We start from the raw sequence: 25,939 nt of genomic DNA on the forward strand, positions 1-25,939 counted from the left end.
TTCACACTCATCATGGCATGCACCTGTCGTCCCTGCTGTGCTCTGACTAGCTCTGTGGGGCAGGGCCATCTCTTGGCTCTGTGTCTCTACAGGCCTGGCACAGTGCGGCCCTGGCCACCGCTACTGGTGCTGTGGCCACACACGGAATCCAGAACATTGGTAAATGCTGGGGCTGGCGGGCTCCAGGCCCTGGGGAGTCCTTGGCAGCACGGAGGGCAAGGCCCTGACTAGGACACAAGATGCCCATGCCGTGCCCAGCAAGGGCCTTGCTGGCTCCTGCCAGAGCCATTTCTGGTGCCTAGAGCTGAACGCAGCAGTCTTAGTGAGGGGCACACCCCGTGCTGCTGGCTGGCACGGCCAGAGCCAGATTTCTAGCATCACGTGGGCGTAGCTGCCCACCCAGTTTGCATGCCCCATTCCTGGGAGCGTGATACAGACCAGGTACCAGCCAGAGACTGGGATGGGCTGTCGGTACACACGGCTCCCTGCCTGGTGCGTGCCCCAGCCACAGGCACGTATCTAGCTCCAGGGGGCCCAGTGGCCCAGCCCCGCAGAGAGGGGCTCCCTGTGGGCTGCTGGTCTGAGTAACTGGCGCCCCGGCAGGGTGGGGCTCTGGGCTGCAGAATCTTCTTCCGCCTGCCAGCCCCATGCCCCCGGGCACAGGAGCCAGGCTAGGCCGAGCCCCCAGGCCCCTGGAAATGCACAGAAAGAGCAGAGATGGGGGCTCTGGCAGGCCGTGGGGAGCACCCTGCAGGGGCAGAAGGGGCCCGTTTGTCTGAGCGGGTCCCCACAGAAGCTGGGCCGCAGGGACCCAGCGCAGACCCCGCAATCCCACTGGCCTCCCGCAGTGGGTGCCACAACACTGACTGGGTGAGGAGGGGGTGGCTTTTATTCCACAGGAAATATGTCCCTCGCGCCCCCCCTCCCCCCAAAAAAAAGGCAGATGAGAAGATCTTGGCCCATCTGTCCCACAGCCTGACAGCTGGGGCAGGCCCAGGGGATGGCGCTGTGCAGGCTGGAGACCCCACGGCCCAGGGTCTCTCGGCACCCAGGAGGCAACAAACATAGCCTGGGTCTGGCCGACGGCGACAGCTGGAGCCTGCGATGCCCCAGGCCATGGTGGAAGACGAGTCCAGGGGCAGGCACGCCGGGCATTTGCAGTGCTGCTGCGGGGAGGCTGGCACAACGTGGGCTCTGCCCAAGGGGCCCTGGGGCTGACAGCTCCAGCCCAGGGCAGCGTCTCCTGGCCTGGGAGCCCACGGTCTGTTACCGCTGCCTCTTGTGGATGCTGACGAGCTCCTGGTGAATGGTGCTGAAGCTGGGCCGTTTCCGGGGATCGTACTCCCAGCACCGCTGCATCAGCCTGTACACGTCCTCAGGACACTGCTTGGGAGGGTCCAGCCGCACCCCTGGGGAGAGAGGGCAGCAGGCTCAGGGCCCAGGGCAGCCTGCCCCCAGGGCTGTAGAGAGCCGAAACACCCTCAGCCCCTGGCGGCTGCTCACCGGAGGGGGGTCCCCTGGGCTCCCTCTCGGTGGGGGGGGCAGGGGGTGGCTCCAGGCCTGGCAGCAGCCCAGGTACCTCCTGTTCATGCGGAGATGGGGCCTGGCCGGGGCAGATCCTGCTTACCTTGCTCAATGGCTTCTCGCGTCTGGGTGTTGCTCAGGTGGGAATAGGGGGTGGCGCCGAGGCTGAAGGCTTCCCACAGCAAGATCCCGAAGCTCCAGACATCGCTCTCTGAGGAGTAGCGGCCTGGGGAGAGGGGGGCTTCAGGCAAGGGGCTGGGAGCATGGCTACCTCCAGCCCTCGCCAGCTGCTCCAGCCATGGGGATAGGGTCCCCCTTGGGGCTCCTAGGCAGGCACTCACCGCGCTGCAGGTTGGGCAGCCCCCACTCCCTGCAGACACCGCCCTGGTCCAACGGGGACGCAGCATCTGGCCCCACCTTCCCATGGCCTCCCGCTGCCCCAGCCAGAGGGATCCAGGCGAGGGGACGCGATCAGCCACCCTGGTCAATAACCGCATGCAAAGAACTGAGCAGAGCTGTGGTGTGCCCAGCACCCGCATCCCCGTATTGGGCCTGAGGGACGCATGAGGAGCCGTGTGGTCTAGGGGACTCGTAGCCAGGACTCCTGGGTTCTTTCTTGCTGTGTGCAAGTGCTTTCCCCCGGTGCCTTGGCTGCACCCAGTGCTTGCGTGGTGCTAGACGGCCCCTGGCGGTCTGCAGAGGGCACCAGCTCAGAGGGATCGGGCTGGGAGCCGCAGCAAACACCATACCGTAATTCAGTGCCTCTGGCGCTGTCCATTTCACAGGAATCTGCTTCAAGCCTCCTGTGGAGGCATAGACCCCGTCCTCCTCCTCCCGCGACATCCCAAAGTCACTGATCTTCAGCGAGTTCTTCTCCGTCACCAGGCAGTTGCGAGCTGCGAGGTCCCTGCGGGAGAGGAGCAGCTGAGCGCCAGGCCCTGCAGCCCGCCAGGCTACTGGCTACAGAGAATCTGGAGGCCCCAGCCATGACCCTGTGACGAAGCGGGACTGTTCTTAATGTTTCCTCTGAATGCCTCAGTTTCCCCTTTGCATTTCTTAAGTCTCTAGGTGGTGGGATAAGGGGATGTAATTGTTGCAGAGCAAAGGGCCAGGGTACATAAATGGTCGACACCCTGTTTCCTGGCCATTGATGGCCGGGGCCCTTCCCCCCCCAAGGTGAGAGCTAAAGGGTTGGAGAACAAAGGAATCCGGTGACCTCCTGGCCTGGGAAAGGGACAAAGCCCAGAGGAGGAGGGGTGTAGAGTGAGTCAATTGGGGCTGGCTGGAGACATGGAGTGAAGTGCAGACGGGGTTGTCTGGCTCACTGCCCCCCAAAATGGACCTGACCGAGCGGTCCTGTTCTCTGTACCTACAAGCTCTGTTTTAAACCTCTGTTTTACTGGCTGGCTGAGAGTCACGTCTGACTGTGGAGTTGGGGGGCAGGACCCTCTGGCTTCCCCAGGACCCCGCCTGAGTGGACTGGCTGTGGGAAGCGCACGGAGGGGCAGAGGATGCTGAATGCTCCGAGGTCAGACCCAGGAAGGTGGAAGCCGGGTGAGCTGTGTGTCCTGCAGACAGGCTGCTCCCAGAGAGGAGACTTCCCCAGAGTCCTGACTGGCTTCGTAGGGAGCAGTTCCAGAGCATCACCCGGGGACTCGGTGACAACCGCTCCTGACCCCATGGCAGACGGGCCCCTGCAGGCCAAGGGCACAAACGAGCTTGGAAAAAGTCGACCTGCCTGAGGACGCCTGCCCAGCCCATCTCCCTGGGGGCACTAGGGCCTGCTGTTTATCACTGGGCAGAGAAGTCGGGACTCTGGGCTCTAGTCACAGCTCCGGCTCTCTGGGTGACCCCGTCCAGGGCCCCAGTCCCCATCTGTCACATGGGACAAGGACTCTCCCTTCCGTGGGGCTGGAGGGCTGCAGAAACGTAGTGAACCCAGGCAGAGACACCGCCAGGTCTCCAGGGGAAGGCCAGGGCACTAACCCAGCGGGCCTCTCACGGGAGCCTTCCCAGCTCTCAGGACAGGTACTCGCTGGCAGACCATGGCTGTTATCACCTGCAGCACCCAGCACACTCAGGGGCCCCAATAGCAGCTGATGTCCAGGCAGTGACTGGGATGCTCAGGCCCTCTAACATGGCTGGGGTTTGGGCAGTGCCTGGTAGGGTGACCAGATGTCCTGATTTTATAGGGACAGTCCCGATTTTTGGGTCTTTTTCTTATATAGGTTCCTATTACCCTCCACCTCAGTCCCGATTTTTCACACTTGCTGTCTGGTCACCCTAGTGCCTGGGGCACTCGGGTGCCCTGATCTCGGCTGGGGTCTGGGCAGCGCCCGGGGCGCTCGGGGGCCCTGATCTCGGCTGGGGTCTGGGCAGCGCCCGGGACACTCGGGGGCCCTGATCACAGCTGGGGTCTGGGCAGCGCCCGGGCACTCGGGGGCCCTGATCTCGGCTGGGGTCTGGGCAGCGCCCGGGGCACTCGGGGGCCCTGATCTCGGCTGGGGTCTGGGCAGCGCCCGGGGCACTCGGGGGCCCTGATCGCAGCTGGGGTCTGGGCAGCGCCCGGGGCACTCGGGGGCCCTGATCTCGGCTGGGGTCTGGGCAGCGCCCGGGGCACTCGGGGGCCCTGATCTCGGCTGGGGTCTGGGCAGCGCCCAGGGCACTCGGGGGCCCTGATCTTGGCTGGGGTCTGGGCAGCGCCCGGGGCACTCGGGGGCCCTGATCTCGGCTGGGGTCTGGGCAGCGCCCGGGGCACTCGGGGGCCCTGAGCGCAGACTGGGTCTCTGCATGCTGCAGCAATGCACGTATCTGTGGCTGCCTGTGGGGAGCGCGGTGTCTCAGCGCGAGCCTGGGCGGAAGGTCTCACCTGTGGATGCAGTGCTTGCTTTCCAGGTACTCCATCCCAGCAGCAGCATTCGTCGTCATCTTGAGCAGCTCCTTTGCCTTCAGCTGCAGCCCCTCGCTGCGCAGGAAGGTCAGGAAGTCCCCTCCTGTGTGGGGAGGGTAGTGCTGACCTCAGGGAGTTAGGGGCATGGCTGCAGGCCTCAGGCGCCTGCCACCAGCCCTTGAGGGGAGTGCGGCTGGGGCATGGGACTGGGGGAGGTTCATTAGGGTCCAGGGTGCGGGAAGCAGGGCTCACCGGGAGTGAACTGGAGGGAGGAGGGGCTGGGGGCCAGGGCCAGGGCAACAGCAGGCCAGGCTGCAGGGCGGGGGGACTCACCCTGCACCAGCTCCATGACGATGTAGATGGGCTGCTTCTGGGTGCAGACGCCAATGAGCTTGACAATGTTGGGGTGGCTGTACTGCTTCAGGATCCTGGGGGCAGAGACACGCCGGTCACCCCCGGCCGTCACAGCCTGGGGCGTGAGCCTGTCGCAACAGCCAGCAAGGGGGCTTCTCTGTCAGTACATTTCAACAGCACGGACGGCACCTACCCACCCGCCATCGCCCTGGGCTTGGGGACCCACTGTGCGGGCTGGGTTTGTTTGGGATCCCCTGTCCCTGTCAGGTCTGGGTGGGGGGGTCTCTGTCTGAGCTGGGTTTGTTTGGGATCCCCTGTTCCTGTCAGGTCTGGGGGGTCCCTGGTCTGGGCTGGGTTTGTTTGGGATCCCCTGTCCCTGTCACGTCTGGGTGGGGGGTCTCTGTCTGGGCTGGGATTGTTTGGGATCCCCTGTCCCCATCAGGTCTGGTGGGGTCCCCTGGCCTGTGCTGGGTTTGGAGTCCCCCCAGGCTCCAGAAGATTTTGATCCAGAAAAAACTGTTTTAATTGAAATTTAAGCAAGCCCAGAAACCCCAAAGCCCCCTCCCCGTGGCTGGCAAATGGCTCCCCAGGGCAGAGTGCGGGCTGGGGGACAGAGAGTAGAGTGCACAGAGGCCCTTGGCAGTGGGGGGAAGAGCGTGGCGCTGGGGGGCAGAGTGTGGCACTGGGGACCAGAGGCCCAAGACGCTGGGGAGCAGAGCATGGTGCTGGGGCTCCGTACAGACCTGGCTTCCTGCAGGAATTTGGCCTTGAGCTCCGGCGGGAGGGTTTCGCGGCAGGACTTCACAGCCACTGGGGTGTTGTCAGTGAGCAGGCGGCCGCTGAACACCTCCCCAAAGTTACCCTGGGAGACAAAGCAAATGCACCAGCTGCCTCTGCCCCCAGTCGATCCCGGAGTCCAGCTGAGCCAGCTCCCTCTGCCTCGCGCCAGGTGGGGCATTAACACGGGCCGGGGCCTGTTCTGCCTCTGGCATGCCCGGACGCTGCTTCAGTGATTCAGGTCCCGTCGACCCCTCCTCCCAGGGGCTGACTGGGGAGTGGGCACCAGCCGCCGCAGAGTGACGGCACCAGCCGGGAACCGAGGGACCCATTTCTAACCGCCAGAGAGGCTTCCTCATTGCCTGGGTCCTTACGTCACGGGTGGCCAGCAAGGAAGCGCGATGCCCCGAATGACTGGCTGGACGAGGGCTCCCAGCCTGGCAGCAAGGGTGTGCAGCCACGCTGCTCCCAGCTGGGTCAGCGCCAGGGTAACACAGCGGGAGCAGGGCAGTCTGTGGCCTGGCAGAGCTGCCAGAGAGCCCGGGCCCAGCCTGACCCCCAGACGCCCCGAGCCTCAGACAGAGAGCCTGGCACAGACAGCAGCTCCCCTGCGCACTGGCAGGTCCTGCTGGGCTCTGGCTGCAACAAGGGAAGTTAGAAATCCTGCCATTCAGTACCTTTTATTAAATTGAAACTAATCTGCACCGTAACGCTGCCTGCACACCCTAACCCTAACCCCCCACGATCCTGGGCCTGCTGCGCGCTTCCTCAGAGCAGTGCCCCAGCAGTGGCCGAGCCCATGCCTGCCCTGGGGGCACTCACCCGCCCGATGCGTTCGCCCAGCACCACATCCTCATGGTTCAGCACCCATTTGTCCTGGGGAAGGAAGGCAGGAGTCAAAGAGCAGGAAACTATCTGGCCCCAGCATTCCCCGCCCCGCCCTCACCCCCACCCCCGAGGGAGCCCTTTGTCCGCAACGCCCAGCCCCTGGGGAGCCGTGCAGTGGGGCCAGCGTGGTACCTTGGGGATGGGCTTGGCCAGGATGATTCCGCTCTTCTTGGTGACGGGCTGCCGGGTCTGCAGGAAATGGTCGATGAGCAGTGGGATGGTGCAGAAGCCCTCGCCCTCCAGACGGTACATGTCCTGGGAGAGGTGGAGGCGCTGGGATCTCACTCTGCCCCTGCCCTGCCCTCCCAGCCCTGCTCACAGACCCCGCAACCTGCCCTGTATAGACCCCCATACCCCCTAGCCTCCCCCACATACACCCCCACCCCCACAGCTCCATGCACACCATACACCCTCACCCAATACACCCCACGCACACCCCCTATCCCCCCCATTCCCGGCAGAACTACAGATTGCAGGTCAGCACCAGTGCCTGCCAGGGGCCTGGCTAGGCCTGGCCTTGGGAGCCGTGGGGCCGTCTCTCTGGCTGCTGGTGCCGGGGATGCCCAGCCTGGGGGAGCGTTTGTGAGTGGCTGGGACGAGGGTCCAACGGGGCACAAGGAGTGGCAGGAAAAAACCCCGGCCTCGCGTCACAGGTCCTCCAGCCCCCGCCCATGGGCACTTCCCCCGGAGCTCCTGCCCAGGCTCTACCCCGCAGGCCGGGGTCCTATGTCCCAGCGGGGCAGGCAGGGGCAGCTGCAGGATGGCCCCGGAGCTGCCCCCAGAGCTGTCTGCGCTGCCCATGTCAGCGCCCTCCCGGTGCCCGGCCCCTGGCCCCACTCACGTCGCAGGCCTGGATGATGAAGTGCCGGGGCAGCCCGTCCCACAGCACACTCAGCACGTGCTCCTGCTTGCCCTGGCTCTCCCGCACCAAGAAGTCCCCGCTGTGGAGCAGCAGCTCCTGCACCTCCGCCCGGGGGATGGCGCCGTGGTACCAGGTCTGCTGGCACAGGGGCTTCTGCACTTCGGGGAGGAGCGGCAGGGGGGGCGGCACCTGGGAGACAGAGACGGGTAAGCGGGATGGGTAGGGGACCCCGTCAGCACCCACAGGGGGCTGCCCAGAGCAACGGGTACAGCAGGGACATCCAGGCCCCCTTCTCCACACAGATTGCGGGGCTCAGGCAGAGATGGGGAGGTGGCATGGGGGAGGAGAGGGCAGGGAGGAAATGGGGAGGGAAGGGGTGAGGTGGGGAGAGGGAGTGGGCTGGGGAGGGGCGGGAGAAGGTAGTGGAGTGGGAGAGGGAAGGGGAGAGGGAAGGTGGGGGCAGGGCAGTGGGGCAGGGAAGGGGAGGCAGTAGCGCTGGGGTACTCACTGAGTACTTGGGGCGGAAGATGCCCGAGATGTGATTCCTGAGGGTCTCCAGCGCGCTGGCTCCTGGGCGCTCCTGCTCCTGCTCCTGCCAGGGGGCAGAGAGGGGCTGAGCCATGTGGCTGGGAGCATCCCATGCCCGAGTGCAGGAATGGCCTGGGCCGGGCACTGGGTGGGCTGGACTCTGGCCAGGTGCCCGTGGGCTGCACCCAGGGCTGGGCATGGGGCAGGGCATCCTCACCACACAGCAGCACCCACATTTCTTAGCAAGGCCAATGCCCTGGGCAGCCACTGGGGCCAGGCTGGGCCTGGTGCCCGAGTGTCCCTGACTGTCTCCAAGGCAGGGCGCTGGGGGGTGACTCAGGGTGGGGCGCTGGGGGTGGGGCAGGGCAGGGCACTGGGGGTGGCTCAGGGCAGGGCGCTGAGGGGGTGGGGTAGGTCAGGGCGTTGGAGGTGGGGTAGGTCAGGGCGTTGGAGGTGGGGCAGGGCAGGGCGCTGGGGGTGGTACAGATGTGACACAGCAGGGAGGAGGAGTGTTGACCTGGGAATGTGGCAGGGGAGTTTCAATGGGAGACCTGAGAGCCTGTCACCTGAGCCAGGAGGGGGAGGGGGAAGTAACACCTCTGTGGGCAAATGGTGGTGCACCCCCTGTGATGAAGTGGGACTGTTCTTAAGGTTTCCTCTGAATAGTGTGGGGGTGCCTCAGTTTCCCCTATGCAGTTCTTAAGTATCTAGGTGGTGGGGTAAGGGTGTATGATCATTGCAGAGCCCTAGAGGGCAGGTGTGTACAGGGGTCTGGACACAGAGAATGGCCGACACCCTGTTTCCTGGCCACTGATGGCCTGGGCCCTTCCCCCCTGCAAGGTGAGAGCTAAAGGGTTGGAGAACAAAGGAATCCGGTGACCTCCTGGCCTGGGAAAGGGACAAAGCCCAGAGGAGGAGGGGCTGGAGGGAGTTTTCAGTTTGGGGCTGGCTGGGGACATGGAGTGAAGCACAGACGTGGTTGTCTGGCTCACTGCCCCCCAAAATGGACCCAGCTGAGGGGTCCTGTTCTCTGCACCTGCAAGCTCTGTGTTAGACCATGTTCCTGTCGTCTAATCAACCTTCTGTTTTACTGGCTGGCTGAGAGTCACGTCTGACTGCAAAGTTGGGGTGCAGGACCCTCTGGCTTCCCCAGGAGCCTGCCTGGGTGGACTCGCTGTGGGAAGCGCACGGAGGGGCAGAGGATGCTGAAGGTGGAAGGCAGGAAGGTGGAAGCCGTGTGAGCTGTGGGTCCTGCAGACAGGCTGCTCCCAGGAAGGCGACTGCCCCATAGTCCTGACTGGCTTCATGGGGAGCAGTTCCAGAGCATCGCCCAGGGACTCCGTGACACCCCCACATCCTTGGGGTCCTCCTTGGCCCTCCATTTCAGGGGTACCCTCACCACAGGCAGCTTGAATGGGGTCCCGCCCACCCTGTCAGGGTCAGGTAGGTGGGCCGGGCCAGCGTCACCTCCGCGCCCGTATCCCAGTATCCATTGACCTTCCTCCCATCCACCTCCAGGGGAACAAGGCACTCGCTCCGGAGGGACAGCCCCGCGTCCACCCTGTAAACCGAGCACCCTGAGTCCAGAGCCTCCAGCCCTCTGGCGGAGCTGGCCTGGGGTACTCTTCCCTCCCGAGCAGGTGGTAAGCTGGCAGCCCCCCTTGCCTGGGCCGTCTGCCCCTCGTCCAGCTGGGTCCCTACCCAGTTAACCCTGGGTAGGCTGGGTCTGCTCAGTCTGTCCCTGAGCCTGGGGCACTGGGTCCGTATGTGGCCTCTCTGGCCACAGTGATAGCAGCTCAGGTCACGCTGGTCCCCTCGAGCGGGTCGGAGGGGCCCGACGCCAGGCGTTCCCCTTTGGAGGGGGTTCTCCCTATTTCCCCGCTGGGAGGCCCCATGGTGACTCTCTCTCTGCATCGGGGGGGGCCTGTTCTTTTGGGACTCCTCCCTGCTACCCCCTGACCGACTGTTCACAAACTCGTCGGCCAGCTGCCCTGCGTGCTGGGGGTTCGCGAGCTTTTTGTCCACCAGCCACAGCCTCAGGTCGGAAGGGCACTGTTCATACAGTTGCTCCAGTACGATCAGGTCAAGCAGGTCCTCTCTAGTTTGGGCCCCCGCTGTCCACTTGCGGGCATATCCCTGCATCCGGTTGGCCAGTTGTAGGGCCCCACTGCTCCTCAGCCTGGCCAGCTCCAGTTCATGATGTTGTTTCTCCTTCTCCTCCTGCTCATGCTGACGCTGCTTTTCATGATCCTCCAGCTCCCTCATTTTCATCTCCCTCTCCCATTCCAGCCGCCTCCGCTCCAGGGATGGGGAGCTCCGCCGGGAGGATCCCCTGCTGGCTGCCGGGGTCAGGGTGCCCTCGGTATTCACCGGGCTTCCCCCAACCCCTCCCCCAGGCCTAGGTAGGAAGGGTCTCGGGGTGTCCTGGGCAGCAGTCTGACCCCTCCCAGCCTGGTCAGGCCCCAGGGCCCACGCTGCGTCCGCCGGGCGGCTTCCCTCAGGGACAGGGATCGGGTCGTCCAAGCGATCCCTCTCCTCCAACTGGGCAATCAGCTGTTCCTTGGTGGACCTCCCGATGCGCAGCCCCCTCTGCCTGTACAGCTCCACCAGGTCGCTCTTCAGGCGTTTAGCGTACATCTCCCTGCTGGCCACTCGCAGGCCGGGCAGCTTTCCATGGTTTCCAGGAAGAACCCCTCTGGTTCCAGTCCTTCTTGAGGTCACTGCCTCTTTGCCAGGGTCGAGCTCCGAGCTCCGCCCCTGGGACCGCTCGCTACAATCCTCCGGGGGACCCTGTTACTGCAAAAGTCCTTCTCTCTGGTCACACACTCCCAGGGGTTAACCGCCCCCTGAAACCGTCTCTCTCTGAAGCTTCAGCACGCCTGGTCCCCGTCAATCCCCCTTCATTTTACTGCTCCCCAGTCACTTACTGCAGGAAGCACCGTTCACGGGGTGCAGTACATCCCACCGCTACCACCAGTTGTCACGGAGTGTGGGGGAGTCCAGGCCCTGCACCCCTCTTCCTGGGATTCACTGGGACTCTCAGCCAGCCAGTAAAACAGAAGGTTTATTGGACAACAGGAACACAGTCCAAAACAGAGGTTGTGGATACAGCCAGGACCCCTCAATCCAGTCCTTCTGGGGGAGCAGGGAGCTTAGACCCCAGCCCTGGGGTTCCCTGCGTTCCTCCATCCAGCACCAAACTGAAAAACTAAACCCCCCACAGCAGGCTCCTTCCTGCAGCCTCTGTTCACATTCCCAGGCAGAGGTGTTACCTCCCCCTCCCGGCTCAGGTGACAGGCTCTCAGGTCTCCCATCCCCAGTGAAACTCCCCTGCCCCATTCCCAGGTCAACGCTCCCCGCTCCCTGCTGTGTCACACCAGGGCAGGGCATGGGAGGGTGCTGGGGCACAGGGTGGGATGCTGGGGGTGGCACAGAGTGGGGATCTGGGGGTGGGTCAGGGTAAGGTGCTCAGGGTGGGGCTGGGTGGGAGGCTTGGGCTGGCACAGGGCACTGGGGATGGCACAGGGCAGGGTGCTGGGGGTGGCGGGATGCTGGGGGTGGGGTGGTGCAGGGCCGGGTGCTGGGGCTGGCGCAGGGTGCTGGGGCTGGCACAGGGCGCTGGGGTGGCAGGATGCTGGGGATGGGGTAGCACAGGGCTGGGCACTGGGGCTGGTGCAGGGCGCTGGGGTTGGGGCAGGGCCGGGTGCTGGGGCTGGCACAGGGCGCTGGGGTGGCAGGATGCTGGGGGTGGGGTGGGGCAGGGCAGGGCTCTGGGAGTGGCCGGATGCTGGGCGCTGGGGCTGGCGCAGTGGGGGACGCACTCACCGTGGAGGAGAGGGAGTTCCTGTCGTCCTGCAGGGGCAGGGCTGGACGGGGGGGGCGGGAGCCCAGCTGGTCCAGCTTGTGGTGCAGCATGTCCCGCTGGGCTTGCAGCTTGGCCTGGGCGCACAGGGAGACCTGGAAATGCAGCTGCGCCTCCTGCAGAGCCTGGCGCTTCCCCAGCAGGTGCACCCTGTGCCAGACAGCAACAGCCGCGGCTCAGAGCTTCCCACCCGCTCAGAGCTCCTGGCCCAGAGCTCCCCACCTGCCCAGAGCTCCCGGCCCAGAGCTCCCCGCCCGCCCAGAGCTCCCGGCCCAGAGCTCCCCACCCGCCCAGAGCTCCCGGCCCAGAGCTCCCCACCTGCCCAAAGCTCCCCACCCACCTGGAGCTCCCTGCCCATCCAGAGCTCCCCCCCAGCCCAGAGCTCCCCACCTGCCCAGAACTCCCGGCCCAGAGCTCGCCCGCCCGCCCAGAGCTCCCTGACCGCCCAGAGCTCCCCACCTGCCCAAAGCTCCCCACCCACCTGGAGCTCGCTGCTCGCCCAGAGCTCCCCACCTGCCCGGAGCTCCCTGCCCATCCCAGCCCAGAGCTCCCCGCCCGCCCAGAGCTCCTGGCCCAGAGCTCCCCGCTCGCCCAGAGCTCCCCGCTTGCCCAGAGCTCCTGGCCCAGAGCTCCCCGCCCGCCCAGAGCTCCCCGCTCGCCCAGAGCTCCCAGCCCAGAGCTCCCCACCTGCCCAGAGCTCCCCGCCGGCCAGGAGCTCCCTGCCTATCCCGGCCCAGAGCTCCCCACGCACCCAGAGCTCTCCACCCGTCCAGAGCTCCGCACCCATCCCGGCCCAAAGCTTCCCATCCACCCAGAGCTCCCCGCCCATCCCTTCCCAAAGCTCCCCGCCCGCCCCGGCCCAGATCTCCTCGCCCACCCAGAGCTCCCCACCCGCCCCACCCGGCTGCCCCAGGCACGGGTATCCCTGAGCAAATGGGCATGGACTGGCATTTCCAGCCCCCACCCCACTTCCATGTCATGGGGGACAGAATCCCCAGCACTGCTGCCTCTGGCCGGGGGAGGGGAATACCCTGCTGAACCCCACTGGGCCACAGTAGGCACAGATCCGAAGTCACACTGCATCCCTCCCGCCATCACACTGCTCCCTTTTCTCCCCCGCTCACAATGCTCCCCCTCCCTCCAGATCTCTCATGGACCCACTTCTCAGGTTCTCACCAAAACCCCTCTATCCCTGGGTCCCACCATCCCCTGTCTCACTACCCCCACCCAGGTCACATCCCGCACCTCCCTGCTTCCGGGGCCCCCCCCATCTCACTGCTCCCTGCCCCCTGCCATCTCACTGCTCCTGGGGCCCCCCATCTCACTGCTCCCTGCCCCCTGCCATCTCACTGCTCCCTGCCCTCCCATCTCACCACTCCCGGGGCCCCCCACCTCACCACTCCCTCCCCCCTTCTCACCGGTCCCTCGGGCCCCCCATCTCACCGCCCCCTGGGACCCCCCCATTTCACTGATCCCTTGTGACGTTATTGACATGAACTGGGACCATATAGATCATTGTTGCAACCAAGGTCCTATAATGGCACCAAATCTTGTATAAAGTGTTATGGTTGGCTGGTTAAGATTATGCGATCTGGGTGCATGTATCAGTTTTTTATTTAAAGTTATAAGTATTGTCTCTGTACTGTCTGTAGCTCAAACTTGTGCTATGCTTCTGGGTGACACCCCAGACAAGTTGGTGTCAGCTCTGCCTAGCCTGCTGGATGGCCCATTAAGGACCATCAGCTACACAACTGACCCATTGAGAGAAGGCAGACACGCCTGGGGACTCAGCCAAGCATGCAGGGACCTGCCTATGGACAGAACTCTGAGGTTTTTCCAGGCCATGGGATGGGCAGCTTGTCTTTGGGACAAAGAAAGCAGAGACCACATGGCAAGAGACTACACAAAGCTGCTGCAGCTCCTCCAGCTGGTCTTCAATCCTGCTTCCTACCTCTGGAGGGACTTTGCTACAAACAGAAGCTCTACACAAAGGACTGAAAGACCCATCCCAGCTGGGGATGTTCTCCAGAGACCTGATTTGAACCTGCAGCTTATTCCATCACTGCTACAAGCCTGAACCAAGAACTTTGCCATCACTGTATGTCATTGATTCCATTTAACCAGTCCTAGCTCTCATCTCTATCTTTTTCCTTTTATGAATAAACCTTTAGATTTTAGATTCTAAACAATTGGCAACAGTGTGATTTGTGGGTAAGATCTGATTTGTATATTGACCTGGGTCTGGGGCTTGGTCCTTTGGGATCGAGAGAACCTCTTTTCTTTTACTGGGGTATTGGTTTTCATAACCATTTGTCCCCATAACGAGTGGCACTGGTGGGGATACTGGGAAACTGGAGTGTCTAAGGGAATTGCTAGTGCGACTTGTGGTTAGCCAGTGGGGTAAAACCAAAGTCTTCTCTGTTTGGCTGGTTTGGTTTGCCTTGGTGTGCAAAGGAACCCCAGCCTTGGGCTGTAACTGCCCTGCTTGAAGCAATTTGTCCTGAACTGGGCCCCACCAGAACCAGCATCATTACATCCCTCCCCCCATCTCACCGCTCCCGGGGCCCCACGCTCTGCTCCTCGCCCAGGAGTTCGGCCTGCAGGTCCTGGACGCGCTGCCCTTTGCTGCTCATGGTCTGCGTGGCAGTGGCTAGTTCCTCCTCCAAGGCCGTCAGGCTGCAAGAAATAGCACCATCTAGTCCGGGGGTCCCCTGCTGGGCCTGACACCCCCCGGGAGTTCGGGAGCCAGACAGTGGCAGCCCAGGGCCCAGCTGCCGGGCCTGACACCCCCCCGGGGGTTCGGGAGCCAGCCAGTGGCTGCCCAGGGCCCAGTGCTACAGCCCTCCCAGGGCCCCTCACGTCCCGGTGCCCGCCCCTGCCCTGTACCCACGTGTGCTGCACGCTCTCTATTGTCAGCTCATTCAGCTGCAGCTCGCCGGCCTCCAGGTTCTCGCTCTCCTCCAGCAGGCTCTCGTCGAAGGTCACCCTGGGCGGGATCTCGCTCACACACCTAGGGGGACAGTGCTCTGAGCGTGCTTAAAACCAGCCTCCAGCCCTGGCTGCGCACACAGACCTGGGGCAGGAACGGGGAATCCCTGCTGCCTTTCTGTGCCCTGCCCTGCCAGCGTCCACCCCCCAGGAGGGCAGGGCTCTGACAAAGTGGGAATTGTCCGGCATGTTTATGAATCCTGTGTGTGCCTCAGTTTCCCCCACACTTTGCATTGCTGCCCAGTGGGGCAAATGTGTTACATTTGCTCTTGTGGGCAGCGCAGGCCATGAGGGGAGTTTGTGGCCAGCTGTTTGGGCCGGGGCTGGAATCTGCTGAAAGTGACCCCACGGCAGTGCAGAATCCCAGAGAGACCAGGATCTAGCAAACCACCCCAGCGGGAGTAGGTGCCCCTGCAGCAGGGAGACCCCAGCTCGAGAACAGGGGCCTGAGCTGGGACAGGCAGGGCACAGTGTGGGCTCTGGGGAAGTGGCTGCTCTCCCTCGGGCACTAAGGAGCCCAGGAGCACCAGAGCCCGATGGGGGGTCACTGCAGCCTGGCTGGGGCATTGCGCTAGGGTGGCCAGAATGGACGGTGCTTTAACCTTGGCTTCCCTGTGCTGTCCTCAGGCCTTCCAGCGTACCAGGAGCCCTGCAACTCCTGGCTGGATGCCTCGATCCCTGCAGAGCGCAAGGCTCCCCAGACTCTGCTCCATGGGGCTCGCGGGGGGAAGCAGGCGGCTGGAGCCCAGGAGGCGGGGAGGCTGCGGGCCCCACCGGAAGGCAAAGCGGGGCCCTTGGGAGCGGCTCCTCCAGGCGGCTGTTCAGAAGCGGGGCGTAGCTCCGAGCCTGGGGGGGCGGGAGGAGCCGTACCTGTGCTGCTGGAGGAAGCTGTCGTATTCTGTCGCGGGGTCGATCGCCTGGATGGCGCGAGTGATCTCCTGGTGCACGGAGCCCACCTCCTCCTGAACCAGGCTGCTGACCTCGGCGTACTCCTGCAGGATCTCCTTCCTGTGGGGCACAGGCACCATAGCCCGGACCATCCCCCCAGCCACAGCCCCCAGCCAGGCCTGCCCCCGACACTGCCGTGAGCCCTCTCCCCTGGCGGCCTGGGCCTATTGGGAGGGCGAGCCCCATGGGGCACCCGCACACGGGGCCCTGAGCCCGACTCCCCAGGCCAGGTCTCACCCCGTTGGCCCCAGAAACACGCCTGCAACTGTGAAGGCACCCGCAGTGGGAGCTCGCGGACTGAGCGTGCTCCTGTGCGCTTGGCAGCGGCTGTGCTCTCTGTGCCCTCCACGCTGCCTGCATCCCCGGCACTGCGGCTGTAGCGCTGAGGATGGGTATGGCAGGGGCTGGGTATGCCGGCGGCAAGGGCTTGGTATGGCAGGGGCTGGGTATGCCAGCAGCAGGGGGTGGGAATGCCAGCGGTGGGGGTGGGAATGCCAGTGGCAGGGGTGGGTATGCCAGTGGTGGGGGCTGGGTATGCCGGTGGCAGCAGCAGGGGGTGGGAATGCCGGCGGTGGGGGCTGGGTATGCCGGTGGCAGCAGCAGGGGGTGGGAATGCTGGCAGCAGGGGGTGGGAATGCCAGTGGTGGGGGTGGGTATGCCGGCAGTGGGGGTGGGAATGCCGGCAGCAGGGGGTGGGAATGCCAGCGGCGGGGGGCTGGGTATGCCAGCGGTGGGGGCTGGGTATGCCGGCGGCAGCAGCAGGGGGTGGGAATGCCGGCGGTGGGGGCTGGGTATGCCGGCGGCAGCAGCAGGGGGTGGGAATGCCGGCAGGAGGGGGTGGGAATGCCAGCGGTGGGGGTGGGAATGCCGGCAGCAGAGGGTGGGAATGCCGGCAGCAGGGGGTGGGAATGCCAGCGGTGGGGGTGGGTATGCCGGCAGCAGGGGGTGGGAATGCCGGGGTGGGGCTCTTACAGGACAAGCGCCATCTCCTGGTGCAGGCCATGCAGGGAGCGGTGCAGGGCGGGCAGCGCCTGCTGGAAGTGCAGCGTATGGTGAAGCTCGGCAGCCTTGAGGGCCAACACGTACTGGTTGTGCAGGGCGTAGAGCTTCCACAGGCTCCGCACGTACTTGTCCTTGGCCTTGTCCCGGTCCTTGTCTGGGGGGAGAGCGGCAGCTGGGGAAGTCCTGGGAGAAGCACCCAAGCCCAATTCCCGGCGGCCCCTGCCGGCGGGAAGGGAGCGCTAGCGTTGCCAGGTGTCCGGTTTTTGACTGGAACGCCCAGTGGAAAAGGGACCCTGGCGGTTCTGGTCAGCACCAACAACCGGGCCGTTAAAAGTCCAGCCAGCGGCCCAGCAAGGGCCTGGGGCAATCAGGGACTGGGAGGCTCCACGCGCTGCCTCTGCCCCGAGTACCGGCTCCGCAGCTCCCACTAGCCGGGAACTGTGACCAATGGGCGCTGCAGGGGGAGGTGCCTGCGGGTGCAAAGGCAGTGCACACCGTGCAGAACCGCCTGGCCGCCCATGCGCCTAGGGGCCGCAGAGACCTGGCGGCCACTTCCTCGGAGCCGTGGTAAGCGCCGCCAGGAACTTGCACCCCAACCCCCCTGGTCCAGCCTGGAATCCCCTCCCGCACCCCAAACCGCTCATCCTCGGCCCCAGCCAGAGCTCTCCCCCCGCCACACCCCAACCCCCTGCCCCAGCCCAGTGAAAGCAAGTGACGGTGGGGGAGAGCGAGCGACGGAGGGGTGGGGGGGATGGAGCAAGCATGGGCAGGGCCTCAGAGAAGGGGCGGGGCAGAGGTGTTCAGTTCTGTGTGAATAGAAAGTTGGCAACTCTAGGGAGCGCAGCCCGGGGGACTGGCCAGCGGGGTCATGGACCAGCAGAGCAGGCTGAGTTTGCAAGGTATGAGGAAGTGGGGATTTCCCCTTGCTATGCTGTATGTGAGTCTTACTGTGTTGCAGGAATGCTGTGTATGCCTCTGTTTCCCTGTGAATTACACCAATGCCTAGGTGGTGGGAATAAGCGTGTGTGACCTTTGTGGGGATTGCTCCAGCTGCCTGCATGGATGCTGTGGCCGCCCCTTCATCACCTGAGACCCAGGAGGGGGATGCAACCAGGTGACTCTGGCTGGGAAGCGAAACAAAGGCCAGAGGAGGAGCAACCGATAGGGCAGGGGCCAGGCAGCTGGAAGCGAGTCAGTCGGCTGGCTTGGGGCTGGGGGCTCCCCTCCCCCCAAGATGGACTTGGCTGAAAGTCACTGATTTCTGTGCTAACGAGCTCTGCCCTACGCTGTGTTCCTGTCGTCTAATAAACCTTCTGTTTTACTGGCTGGCTGAGAGTCACGTCTGACTGCGGAGTTGGGGGGCAGGACCCTCTGGCTTCCCCAGGAGCCCCGCCTGAGCGGACTCGCTGTGGGAAGCGCACGGAGGGGCAGAGGATGCTGAATGCTCTGAGGTCAGACCCAGGAAGGTGGAAGCTGTGTGAGCTGTGTGTCCTGCAGACAGGCTGCTCCCAGAGAGGAGACTTCCCCAGAGTCCTGCCCGGCTTGGCGGGGAGCAGTTCCAGAGCATGGCCCGGGGACTCCGGGACAGAAGAGCCTTGCTGGCAGCCAGAGCCAGGGAGTGGCAGCTGCAGGGAGCTTGGGGGTCAGGCCTGGCCTCAGCCAGAGCAGCCCCATTGCTGGCATCCCGGGCAGGCTTGGTGCTCCCCTCAGTGCCACTCACCCCAGCTCAGGCTGGGAGCAGCGTGGGGCAGGGTGGGGCAGGGCACCCACCTTTGCTGGCCTCCTGGAACTTGCGCTTGGCCTGGGCACTGTCCCGGGCCAGGCTCCGGTACTGCGACTTCAGCTTCTCCACCTCCTGCTGGTTTGTCTGTGAATGACACAGAAACGCTTGGTGTGAGGAGCGTAACCCCCTGTGCCCCACAGCAGGGCCTGGGCAGAGCCCCAAGGGAGGTGACTGGGGGGCAGGACAGAGACCGGAGGGGTGATTGGGGGGTTGGGCAGAGGCCAGGGCAATGAGGGGGATGCGCAGAGCCGGGGCAGGCTGTGAGGGGTGGGCAGAGCCCGGTGAAGATCATGGGGGCGGGGCGGGCAGAGCCAGGGGAGGCTGGGGGGGCAGAACCAGGGGAGATTGTGGGGGGGTCCGGCAGAGCCCGTGGGAGATAATGGGGGGTGAGCAGAGCCATGGGGGGCGGGCAGAGCCAGGCGGAGGCCGGGGGGGCGGGCAGAGTCGGGGGGACGCCGGGGGGGGCGGGCAGAGCCAGGGGAGGCTGGGGGGGCAGAACCGGGGGAGATTGTGGGGGGGTCCGTGGGAGATAATGGGGGGTGAGCAGAGCCATGGGGGGCGGGCAGAGCCAGGCGGAGGCCGGGGGGGCGGGCAGAGTCGGGGGAAGGCCGGGAGGGCAGAACCGGGGGAGATTGTGGGGGGGTCCGGCAAAGCCCGTGGGAGATAATGGGGGGTGAGCAGAGCCATGGGGGGCGGGCAGAGCCAGGTGGAGGCCGGGGGGGTGGGCAGAGTCGGGGGGAGGCCGGGGGGGCGGGCAGAGTCGGGGGGACGCCGGGGTGGCGGGCAGAGTCGGGGGGAGGCTGGGGGGGCGGGCAGACCCGGCAGAGTGGTGGCCGGAGCCAGGGCAGCGCTTGGCTCCCGGCAGAGTATCCCACGCCTGGTTCAGCAGGCAGCCCGGGAATGAGGGTGCCAGGCCGCAGGTGCCCCAGGGAAGAAGGGCATCTCCCGGGCGAGGAAACACCCGGCCCCATGGCAGAGAGGGCCTCACGCCTGCCACTCCACACTGCCCACAGCTCCTGTGAGGCTGGCCGGGCAGGGGCCCCGCTGGGTAAGGCGCCCTGGAGCAGCCCCAGGGGGTGGGGGTGGCTGGGGGCCCTGCTGGTGGGGGCTCGGGGCCCTTCCTACCCTGACGTAGTCCTGGCTCAGCTGCTGCCACTGCTCGCCGTAGGCCTTGCGGAGCCGCTGCTTGTCGCGGATCAGCAGGCTCAGCTTGCTCAGGGGCCCGGCGGCCAGGTCCTCTGCATGGCGCCGCAGGATCTGGCTCAGCACCTCCGTCTGGTTCGCCAGCACCCACCAGGACTGCCAGGAGAGCGAGAGCTCAGCGGGGCCGGGAGCACGGGGGGAGCTTGCGGGGCTGAGAGTGCGTGGGGGAGGCGGTAGCATGGAGGCAGAGGAGCTCGTGTGGCTGAGTGTGGGGGAGCCAGGGGAGGGCAATGGGGAAGCCGAGGGGTATTTTCTGGGGAGCCTGAGCAGACTCCAGGGGCCCAGCTGGGATCTGGGGGTGACTGAGATCTCTGACCCAGGCCCTCTTGGTGCTAGCTGGCAGAGGGCACAGAGGTGCCATGGGGTTACAGTGAGCCCCTGGGGCAGCAGGTACATACGGGGCACCCCAGAGCGTCCCATGAGGTCTCTACTGAACGCCTGGCTCATGCTGGCTGCCCTCCTTGCAAAATTGCAGCTACCACGGCAGGAGCTCCAGAGCTCTCCAGATAGCGATGTGCCCTGGGCCTGGGGCCGAGCTGTCGGTCCATCTGTGTCTGTCTGTCGGTCTGTGTACATGTGTCCTGAGCCCTTCAGGGGCCCCGGGGATGCCCATTGAGTCTGAGCACAGGGCTAATCAAGTGAGGGTAAAGTCTCTGGGGGAGACCTAAGGTCCATTCAGCCCAGTGTCCTGTCTGCCGACAGTGGCCAGGGCCAGGTGCCCCAGAGGCAGTGAACCTAACAGGTAAGGACCTAGTGATCTCTCTCCTGCCATCCATCTCCACCCTCTGACAGACAGAGGCTAGGGACACCATTCCTCACTCATCCTGGCTAATAGCCATTAATGGACTTAACCTCCATGAATTTATCCAGTTCTCTTTTAAACCCTGTTATAGTCAATGGCTGGAGTGTGGGCTTTGAAATGGGGGGGGCTCCAACCCTGCTCTCTGACCCAAGCCCAAACCCGACACTGCCAGTCGTAGCCCACAGCCCAAGCCCGCGAGCCTGTCAGCTGGCCTGGCTCTGAGACTTGTCCCCCGGGGGTGGGCCCCGCAGGGAGATGCTCATAGGGCTGGGGGCTGGTGCTAGCCTGGAAAGCGAGAGTGGGGCCCACGGCGACTTGTGTTGTTGGGCTGGAGCTAGAGCAGGGGGTCGGGAGCTGAAGGCAGGTGGCAACGAGGTGCCCGCAGCCCGGGAAGAGTCCCAGCAGTGCTCCAGGTACCCGCTGTGCTGCCCTCCCTCGCTGCGCCCAAGGGCACTTTGAGGGATGGCTCCGGGGCTCCCCGCACTCAGCAGCACCTCTGCAGGGCCCAGCCTGGCCCGGCCCAGAGAAGTAAAGCCCAGGGGGGCTTTCACCTGCCTTTGCACCTCCTGCGTCTGCCCCACAGCATCAGCTAGAGCAGCCTCAGAGCTGCAGCCAGCACCTTCCCCACCGGGGCCTGGGGCAGCCTGAACTGAGCACGGGGTGGGGCCCAGGGTCCTGCGATGGCCCCACAGTGCTCAGGGCCCTGGGTGTGCTGTTTGAAGGGAATGGGCTGCCTTCCGGCCCCTTACGCAGCAGGGGCCCCTCTCTGCTGACACCCGTCCCAGGAACAGGGAGCGCAAAGGGGTTTGGACTTTGTCCTCACCCACAACTATGTCACATTGGGGACAATGTATACCTTAAGTCAGCGGCACTGCTATGGGTCCCCGCATGGCCCCACAGTATGCCAACATGTTGATGGCTGACTTAGAACAACGCTTCCTCAGCTCTCGTCCCCTAACGCCCCAACTCTACTTGCGCTATATTGATGACATCTTCATCATCTGGACCCATGGAAAAGAAGCTCTTGAGGAATTCCACCATGATTTCAACAATTTCCATCCCACCATCAACCTCAGCCTGGTCCAGTCCACACGAGAGATCCACTTCCTGGACACTACAGTGCTAATAAACGATGGTCACATAAACACCACCCTATACCGGAAACCTACTGACCGCTATTCCTACCTACATGCCTCCAGCTTTCACCCAGACCACACCACACGATCCATCGTCTACAACCAAGCTCTACGATACAACCGCATTTGCTCCAACCCCTCAGACTGAGACAAACACCTACAAGATCTCTATCAAGCATTCTTACAACTACAATACCCACCTGCGGAAGTGAAGAAACAGATTGATAGAGCCAGAAGAGTTCCCAGAAGTCACCTACTACAGGACAGGCCTAACAAAGAAAATAACAGAACGCCACTAGCCGTCACCTTCAGCCCCCATCTAAAACCTCTCCAACGCATTATCAAGGATCTACAACCTATCATGAAGGATGACCCAACACTCTCACAAGTCTTGGGAGACAGGCCAGTCCTTACCTACAGACAGCCCCCCAACCTGAAGCGAATACTCACCAGCAACCACATACCACACAACAGAACCACTAACCCAGGAACCTATCCTTGCAACAAAGCCCGTTGCCAACTGTGCCCACATATCTATTCAGGGGACACCATCACAGGGCCTAATAACATCAGCCACACTATCAGAGGCTCGTTCACCTGCACATCTACCAATGTGATACATGCCATCGTGTGTCAGCAATGCCCCTCTGCCATGTACATTGGCCAAATTGGACAGTCTCTATGTAAAAGAATAAATGGACACAAATCAGACGTCAAGAATTATAACATTCAAAAACCAGTCGGAGAACACTTCACTCTCTCTGGTCACTCGATTACAGACCTAAAACTCACAAAATTACAACAAAAAAACTTCAAAAACAGACTCCAACGAGAGACTGATGAATTGGAATTAATTTGCAAACTGGACACCATTAACTTAGGCTTGAATAAAGACTGGGAGTGGAAGGGTCATTATACAAAGTAAAACTATTTCCCTGTGTTTATTTCCCCGCCCTACTGTTCCTCACACATTCTTGTCAACTGCTGGAAATGGCCCACCTTGATTAGCACTACAAAAGGTTTTTTTTCTCTCCTGCTGGTAATAGCTCACCTTACCTGATCACTTTCCTTACAGTCTGTATGGTAACACCCATTGTTTTATGTTCTCTGTGTATATAAATCTCCCCACTGTATTTTCCACTGAATGCATCCAATGAAGTGAGCTGTAGCCCATGAAAGCTTATGCTCAAATAAATTTGTTAAGTCTCTAAGGTGCCACAAGTCCTCCTTTTCTTTTTGGGGATACAGGCTTACACAGCTGCTCCTCTGAAAGGGGTTTCTGTTGCACCCCCACATGCCCTCTTCTCGGAGTCTTTGGAGCCAGCATGAGCCACAGCCTGCAGTGTGCCCGCTCCCCCAGCCCCTTCTTTGCCTCCCCCAGCTTGGCTCTCCAGGCCGTGCCCAGGGGTCGGGGCCGGATGGCTGCAGGGTCTGGGCCTACAGAGCTGACCCAGCCTGGGGCAGGCATCCTACCTCGCTGATCTGGCTTCTGTAGTCTCCTGGCGGGGGCTGCCCGAAGCCCTCCTGCTTCTCCAGCTGGCAGAATGTGTTGTGCAGGAGGGCCGCATACTCCCTGTCGCTCTTGGCTCGCTGCCCCATCCACTTCTTCATCAGCTCCAGGAGGCGCAGCTCAGAGTCCTGCAGCCGCAGCAGGGCGCTGTGTGCCTGGGGGCTGCACAGCTCCATCCCCAAGCCCATGGCGCGAGCCACAGAGAGCCGGCTCCTCTCCCCCACACAGCAGGCAGGGGCGATGCTGTTGGAGGCCATGAGTAGAACAGTCACCCGAGAATGCCCCTTCCCCTGGCCCTGGGTGTGAACCGTATACCAGCCCCAAGCCACCACCCTGTGCCCCATCCCCACGCCTGCTGCAGCTTGCTCAGCTCATTTGCCTGTGGTCAGGTCCCCTTTGCATTTTCCAGGCTCGCCTCTCCCGCACTGTTTTTTGGGAGGGTCTGAATAGTTCCACAAATTCCCCAATGGACTGCTGCCCCGACACCTAGCCGTGCAGCCCTGGGGGCAGGGGTTTTGGGGCACTGCCCCCATCGGGGGGATCTGGCCATGGGGTTTGTGGCTCAGTGACCACCCTGGGCCATGGGTTCTGGGGGGACTTGACTGGCTGGACAATAGTGACAGTTTGACACAGCCCCACAAAATCTGATTTGCAAAATGGATTCAAATCGTGGGGGAAGGTGTTAGTCTCCTGTGTGAGCGGCCTGGGCTGGGAGTCGCTCTCAGGCAGGGCTGCTCCGAGGTCACAGAGGGAGGAAGTGGTGGGTCAGAAATAGACTCTGGTTTTGCTGCTACTTGCTGAGCCCCAGAGTGAGCGAGCAAGGGAGCCCCACGCAGTGCGTGGGGGGATGCTCCCCTCCCCCAAGCCCCTAGAGTCTGGGGCGAGGGGGCTCCAGCCCGAGTATATGGACTCACTGGAGTGGGAGGCACCCAGCCTGGCCTTGGAGGGGGGGAAACGGCGGCAGTCCTTAGCTCTCCAGGGAATACTGCAGGGCCGAGCTGAGCCCCACAGCCCCGGGGCAGGATGAGCTGGGCACAGCAGAGGGGCAGGGTGTGCTGTGCCCCAGCAAGTTCGCAGATGACACTAAGCTTGGGGGAGAGGTGGATACGCTGGAGGGCAGGGATAGGGTCCAGAGTGACCTAGACAAATTGGAGGATTGGGCCAAAAGAAATCTGATGAGGTTCAACAAGGATAAGTGCAGAGTCCTGCACTTAGGACAGAAGAATCCCATGCACCGCTATAGACTAGGGACCGAATGGCTCAGCAGCAGTTCTGCAGAAAAGGACCTGGGGGTTACAGTAAATGAGAAGCTGGATATGAGTCAGCAGCTTGCCCTTGTTGCCAAGAAGGCCAATGGCATACTGGGCTGTATTAGTAGGAGCATAGCCAGCAGATCGAGGGAAGTGATTATTTCCCTCTATTCAGCACTGGTGAGGCCACACCTGGAGTATTGCGTCCAGTTTTGGGCCCCCACTACAGAAGGGATTGTGGACAAATTGGAGAGAGTCCAGCGGAGGGCAATGGAAATGATCAGGGGGCTGGGGCACATGACTCATGAGGGGAGGCTGAGGGAACTGGGCTTGTTTAGTCTGTAGAAGAGAAGAGTGCGGGGGGGATTTGATAGCAGCCTTCAGCTACCTGAAGGGGGGTTCCAGAGAGGATGGAGCTTGGCTGTTCTCAGTGTTAGCAGATGACAGAACAAGGAGCAATGGTCTCAAGTTGCAGTGGGGGAGGTCTAGGTTGGATATTAGGAAACACTATTTCAGGAGGAGGGAGGTGAAACACTGGAATGGGTTCCCTAGCAAGGTGGTGGAATCTCCATCCTTTGACATTTTAAGGTCAGCTTGACAAAGCCCTGGCTGGAATGATTTAGTGGGATTGGTCCTGCTCTGGCAGGGCGTGGACTAGATGGCTCCAGAGGTCCCTTCCAACCCTGATCTTCTATGATTCTTGACGGCTTGTAGCGAAGGGCTGGGAGCCCAGGGGGCCCAAGCTGGCCGAAGTTCTGGGGGGCAAGACCTGGCCCCAGGGGGCTGAGAGGGGAGAGCAGCTCACCAGCGAGTAACAGGCGAGCAGAGACGCAACCTAAGGGATGAGGATGTGGGCGGGCAGCACCTGCCAGGGGAGTACCACTGGTACCCCAGCCCCCCGGGGACAGCCTGATGCCCAGCCCAGCCCAGTCAGATGGTGCTGCATGGACATTCGCCATTGGGTCAGGGGACAGCCCCTCTGAATGGCTCTGAGGGGCCCTGTCTATAGGGCACTGGGGGTGGGGGGAAGCCACTCTGAATGGCTCTGAGGGGCCCTGTCTACAAGGCACCGTGGGGCAGTGAGCCCCCTGTTCTGCCCTGGCATCACTACCCCAGGCACCTGCTGGCAAAGGGCCCTGAGGACCTGTTCCCCGAGGAGAGGGGCTGCAGCTGCCGTGGCCATGGGGGAGGGGAGACCAGAGGCTCCTGCAGAGCCGTGGCGGGCAGGACCCAGGCTGGGGTGCAGAACGAGGCAGAAAGGGAGACTCAGCCTGACCCTCTACAACTGGAGCCGGCTGGGGGGGGAGTTGTGTCCCCAGCACTGACCTCTCTGGACTCAGTGCTCAGGAGTGGCCGGGGGCCAGAGCTCGCAGCATTGAGCCCTTCTCCTGGGGGCAGGCGGTGACAGGAGGGGCTGGGTGCTACGTGCCCTGTGGCTGAGCCCTTAGCCCAGGACAAGGCTGTAAGAAAGGGCACCCCCCACCCCGGCGCTGACTCACGTGTCTGCAGCCCTAGCTCCCGGGAAGCAGGGGAGTCCCGTGAATCCCTCGTGGCACTGGGCTCCCCGGCCCCACGCAGGCAGCTCTGTCCCTAGCCTGGATACTGCACAACCCCAGTTGAGAAAGAAGAACA

General features: G+C 63.2%; 1 protein-coding gene across 5 annotated transcripts; it reads right to left on the reverse strand.

Moving 5' to 3' along the window:
• Positions 1-867: 867 nt before the first annotated feature.
• Positions 868-25,939, reverse strand: FES (FES proto-oncogene, tyrosine kinase). 5 transcript variants are annotated; one of them, XM_037911362.2, is made up of 19 exons: positions 25,807-25,939; positions 23,021-23,300; positions 19,532-19,705; positions 18,394-18,490; positions 16,594-16,777; positions 15,544-15,681; positions 14,576-14,695; positions 14,239-14,361; positions 11,649-11,835; positions 7,804-7,887; positions 7,275-7,484; positions 6,566-6,688; positions 6,368-6,421; positions 5,512-5,630; positions 4,748-4,842; positions 4,394-4,517; positions 2,274-2,431; positions 1,628-1,750; positions 868-1,409 (listed from the first exon to the last, which is right to left on the reverse strand). In XM_037911362.2, the coding sequence occupies exons 2-19, from the start codon at positions 23,243-23,245 to the stop codon at positions 1,267-1,269; spliced, it is 2,481 nt and encodes an 826-aa protein (XP_037767290.1). In that variant the 5' UTR covers positions 23,246-23,300; positions 25,807-25,939; the 3' UTR covers positions 868-1,266. The 5 variants fall into 5 exon arrangements, 4 of the variants coding, with proteins under 4 accessions (XP_037767290.1, XP_037767289.2, XP_043380032.1 ...); XM_037911361.2 differs by lacking the exon at positions 25,807-25,939 and having other exon boundaries at positions 16,708-16,777; positions 23,021-24,242; XM_043524097.1 differs by lacking the exon at positions 25,807-25,939 and having other exon boundaries at positions 7,804-7,881; positions 23,021-24,242.

Source organism: Chelonia mydas, chromosome 10 (assembly GCF_015237465.2).
Source record: "Chelonia mydas isolate rCheMyd1 chromosome 10, rCheMyd1.pri.v2, whole genome shotgun sequence".
NCBI classification, from domain to species: domain Eukaryota; kingdom Metazoa; phylum Chordata; order Testudines; family Cheloniidae; genus Chelonia; species Chelonia mydas.

What these genes read in the sequence shown, in the direction of transcription:
- FES (XM_037911359.2), bottom strand. Translation starts at nt 23,401, where the DNA reads ATGGGGCACAGGGTGGTGGCTTGGGGCTGGTATACGGTTCACACCCAG. An exon ending in TGAGCCAGGACTACGTCAGG is followed by an intron (nt 18,491 to 19,531) that starts GTAGGAAGGGCC and finishes TGTCATTCACAG; the next exon opens with ACAAACCAGCAGGAGGTGGA. An exon ending in GGAACTCCCTCTCCTCCACG is followed by an intron (nt 7,888 to 11,648) that starts GTGAGTGCGTCC and finishes GCCCCCTGGCAG; the next exon opens with GAGCAGGAGCAGGAGCGCCC.